We start from the raw sequence: 4,122 nt of genomic DNA, 5'->3' as shown, positions 1-4,122 counted from the left end.
CTTACAAACTTACTCCTGTCACTGTTGTGTTCTCTAATATGCATGGTCTGTTTATAAGTGTTGTCCCTTTTGCCCTATTATACTTTGCAAAATTTATTTCTAAGTTTTTGTTTTCTGATTTTTGTCACATACCCCTCTTGCCTAGAAACTATTAATTATTTGCAAGTGGGCTGATGTGATGTGTGTTCATTTTCTTCTTCAATATCACAATAGTGTACAGAAATACATCAGCAGTAGAGACACTTTTGCCCATGTTTCAATTAGTCAGTGGTAAAACAAGACCAGACTTGATAATATAACAATCATTTCTTAGTACTAGTACTTTAAATATCATGAGTAGCAGTCCAGTTTTCTAACAGTGCATAAGTAATGAGTATATAAAGTGGCACCACTGTTGTTTGCCGTCTGAAGGGAATGTCAAAGAAGAAGGGTCCAATAATAAGAATAAAGTTTCAGGGCTTGTCTGAGTAAAGCAGGAATCCAGAGAAGATGCTATCATCCTCACTGCTGGCATACGCCCCATTCCAGTCTCTGAGTGTCTCCATCCACACTTGATCACCCATCCCCAGCCGCAGCACCACCAGAGTGGATGCCTGGTCAATGTCTTGCCCATATAGAGAGTCACGCGTCCTTACCCGCCGCGATCCGTTCACCACCAGCGAAGCTCTCAGTGGCTGATTCCGCACAGTGACATGAAAGGAGAAGACATAAACCCCAGGATGGACACATGTGAACACGTTAGAAGTGACGTTGAAGTGGTTCTCCTCATTGTAAAAGACTTTGTCAAAGCGAATTGGGAAGCCGGAGGGTGGGAAAGACTTTCTTGGAGAGATACCTACACTGAAGGCGGAACGTTTCTGAGGAATCCATGATCCCTTTGCTCCCTTGACTCCACGAACACCTCGATCACCTCGCATCCCAGGATAACCTCTGTCCCCTTTTGGCCCAGGCATCCCTCTTACTCCGATTGGTCCTGGAGTTCCTCTAGGCCCTGCCTCTCCTTGTGGACCAGGAAGTCCAGGATCTCCCTGAACCCCTACGGGACCTGGGGAACCATGCTTGCCATTCATTCCCGGAATGCCCATACCTCCTGGGATGCCCGGAGGCCCATGGTCCCCTCGCTCACCTTTTGGTCCTCTATCTCCAAACAAGCCACACTCCCCTTTGTCCCCCTTTTCTCCCTTGAGACCTGGCCCAACAGCTGCTCCTGGTGGTCCAGCTGGGCCTTCTTTACCTGGTTCTCCTTTCTCACCAGCAGTCCCATTTAGGCCAGGTGCCCCTTTCTCCCCACCATTACCTTTCTCTCCTGGCATGCCTTTCTCTCCTTTCTCACCTTTTGTGCCAACATCACCTGCAAAGTGATGAAACTGCATCAGGACTTGTTATGTCTTACAACAAATTCAAAGAGAACAGCAACCACCCTTACAAGCTTTTTACCTTTTTGTCCTGGTTTCCCAGGTATCCCTGGTGGTCCAGCTGTCCCACTGCTTCCTCTGTCACCCCTTTCACCTGAAAAAATTCACAGAATGAAGCTGTTATTGGTGACACTAAAAAAGGTTCAGCTATACTCGATATATTCTTACTCATTGAAAGCATAACCAAAAGATCGCAGAAGAATCAGTATCTAATATTCTAGTTGGAAAATAATCAGTTCCTTACAAATATTCACATTTTATGTTATACATCCATTTTTAATAAACTAGACAAGTCAGCATGGATTAGCAAACATGTAATTATATGAAATAATCTAAACTTGTTTAAACTTTTGATTTAAGATTGTTCCTCTCACCTTTGTCTCCTTTTACCCCCATAAAACCAATCTCTCCTTGTGGTCCTGGTAAACCAGCTGTACCTATGATCCCTCTTTCACCTGGGGGTCCTGGATGAGCAAACACAGACAAAATTCAGTAGATTAAAAACACCAATAAAATTAAATTAATTAAAATTACATAAATGAATTCAAAACAACAACATTTTTTATCTATCGCACTTCATCAGTGAATCTTATACCTGCCAGTCCTCTGTCTCCCTTTGGCCCTCTGGGGCCTCTCTCAGGTGGACAGCACTCACAGAAGTTGAAGTAGCATTCATTGTAATCCAGGGTGTAGTTTTCTGGGCCAACACCAGGGGTCTCAGTTCCCTCATAATACTGTGGATACTCATGGCCGGCATAAATAGTCCTCTCTGTGGCAGGCGGAGGATGGGGCTCCATGGGAAGTAGGCTCGGCACTGTCTTGAGAGTCTTGGGCATGCTGGTAGTCACAGGGTTGTGAATGGTGATGTGTGGGACCGGCTTCTTGGTATACTGGTATTTTGGTTTGGGAGTAGTCTTAGCCTCAACGTAGGACATCACAGTGAGTGTAACCAGTAGTACAGCCACAAGGGTTGATCGACAGGGAATTATCGTCATGGTCGACTGTGATCTGAGAATAGATGAGTTTATTTGTGACTATCAAATTATTCCCATCAATATAAAAATTAAAAAACACCAAATTAACACATGCAAATTAGCACGTAAGTTGTAATATTGATACTATCAATCATCTGGTGTTTTTAAATATCAGTGTTTGTTTTTTAATTTCTGTTTCCCTATCTCAAGTTGCACATATTCCACAGCGCTAATAGTAAATTCTTATCATCTAACGATTGCAAGCTTATGGTTTTATATCAATTACATTTCATCAGTAAAATGATAATCTGCAATAAAAAGTATGCACTGTGCAAGCTTTTGTTAAAAAACAATACCAGTACACTCATATTCTTTTTCATCACACAGAAAAATGTACTTAAAGGTCACCCATGATGCTAGAGTTCAAAAGAAAGTGTGACTTACCCAGTTATGCATAAGTAGTATGGTCATTTATCTTCTCTTGCTTTTGCTTGGAGGCAGCACTAGTACCTCCAGGTCTGTCTGATATCTCTGCCAGGCTTGGGTGAAAGAACATCCCCACCAATGAGAGGTGTTTGCTGGAGGCGTAAGGGGAGGTCTGAAATCTAACTATGGCGTGCTGGAGCCGACCCAAGGAGAACCACTGTGCTGTGGCCCGTTTTCTGTACCCCTGTTGTGCAGAAAGGTGCTTTTGTGACACGGGATACAGCGCCCGCCAAGAGCACTCCCCTTGCTGCGAGCAAGGTGAGGAGCAAAGGCTGTGGGGCAATGGGTCACCCGATATAGGAGGCATTCCTCCAACATCAAACCAAGCTACCAAGGCCTGTACATGGGACAAAGCCAAGCTAAGAGGGTTCTGTGACAGGGGCCAGGGCATAACAACAGTGGTAGACTGGATAATACCCATGATGCTGCAAAAAACAGGTACAAATGTATAAAGAGCAACCCTGAGTAATATAGGTGGACACCATGAGAGTAGGCCTTGATGACCATCGCTGAAAAGTCATCTACAAAGTGATCCAACACAAGAATCCCCATATTTGGTAAGCATCCAGCACAAAGCTTTAGCCAAAAGAGTGTCGATAATCTCCTCACTCAGCGGTTGCTAAACCTGAGCTGTTTGTCAAAGGAACCAGCTTATCTCCTTGAAATCACTGCAGTTGTAACGCTTGCCTGATCACTCTGACCGACTTTCTGCACATAAGCTCTCACAACTGCTGGCAGCTACTTTTGCTGACTATGATTCATACTGTGTGGCTAGACAATGATTCATTCTTATAGTGTAATGAGATAGCATCAGGTTTTTGGGGAAAAGTGATTTTCTGGTGGCCGTCTCTTCGAAACTCCAGACTTGCCAGTGACAATGAATGCTTGAGCAGTGGACATGCTTCGGCTGTCAAAGACCCCGTGCCCTTGGAGGGATCTATGTCCAGGTATGAGTGAGCAGGAAGAAGGGAAATGAAATTTGGGAAACAGAGAGGGGTGATGGTTGGATGGATGGGCAGAGAGAAAGACAGGTTTCTCCTTATTTTAACTGTTTTCATATTCTTACCCACACTTTTCTGTTCCCTTGTCTCTTTGTCCAAGTAGCTCAGGTGAAGTGTCCCCAATTTGCCCCTTTGGAAAATCAGAGAAAGTGCAAGATCAAGTGCTGACAAAAGAGAGGGTTCATCTCTCTCTGCTGGGGTTCTCCTTGCCCGACCTCAACCCCCATCGTCTCTTGGCTCCATTCA

The 4,122-nt window shown here is 44.3% G+C and overlaps 1 protein-coding gene across 1 annotated transcript; it reads right to left on the bottom strand.

Annotated features, from left to right (window-relative positions):
• Positions 1-352: 352 nt before the first annotated feature.
• On the bottom strand, positions 353-2,900 carry otol1b (otolin 1b). Its single transcript, XM_074679975.1, has 5 exons — positions 2,834-2,900; positions 2,011-2,423; positions 1,790-1,879; positions 1,438-1,509; positions 353-1,351 (listed from the first exon to the last, which is right to left on the bottom strand). The coding sequence occupies exons 2-5, from the start codon at positions 2,408-2,410 to the stop codon at positions 453-455; spliced, it is 1,461 nt and encodes a 486-aa protein (XP_074536076.1). The 5' UTR covers positions 2,411-2,423; positions 2,834-2,900; the 3' UTR covers positions 353-452.
• Positions 2,901-4,122: the final 1,222 nt, after the last annotated feature.

This window comes from Halichoeres trimaculatus, unplaced genomic scaffold (genome assembly GCF_033239565.1).
Source record: "Halichoeres trimaculatus isolate MK-OKI-2021-1 unplaced genomic scaffold, fHalTri1.1 fHalTri1_scaffold_9, whole genome shotgun sequence".
NCBI lineage: Eukaryota > Metazoa > Chordata > Actinopteri > Labriformes > Labridae > Halichoeres > Halichoeres trimaculatus.
Note: the sequence above shows the minus strand (reverse complement) of the source record. Positions and strands in the feature narration are given on the sequence as shown.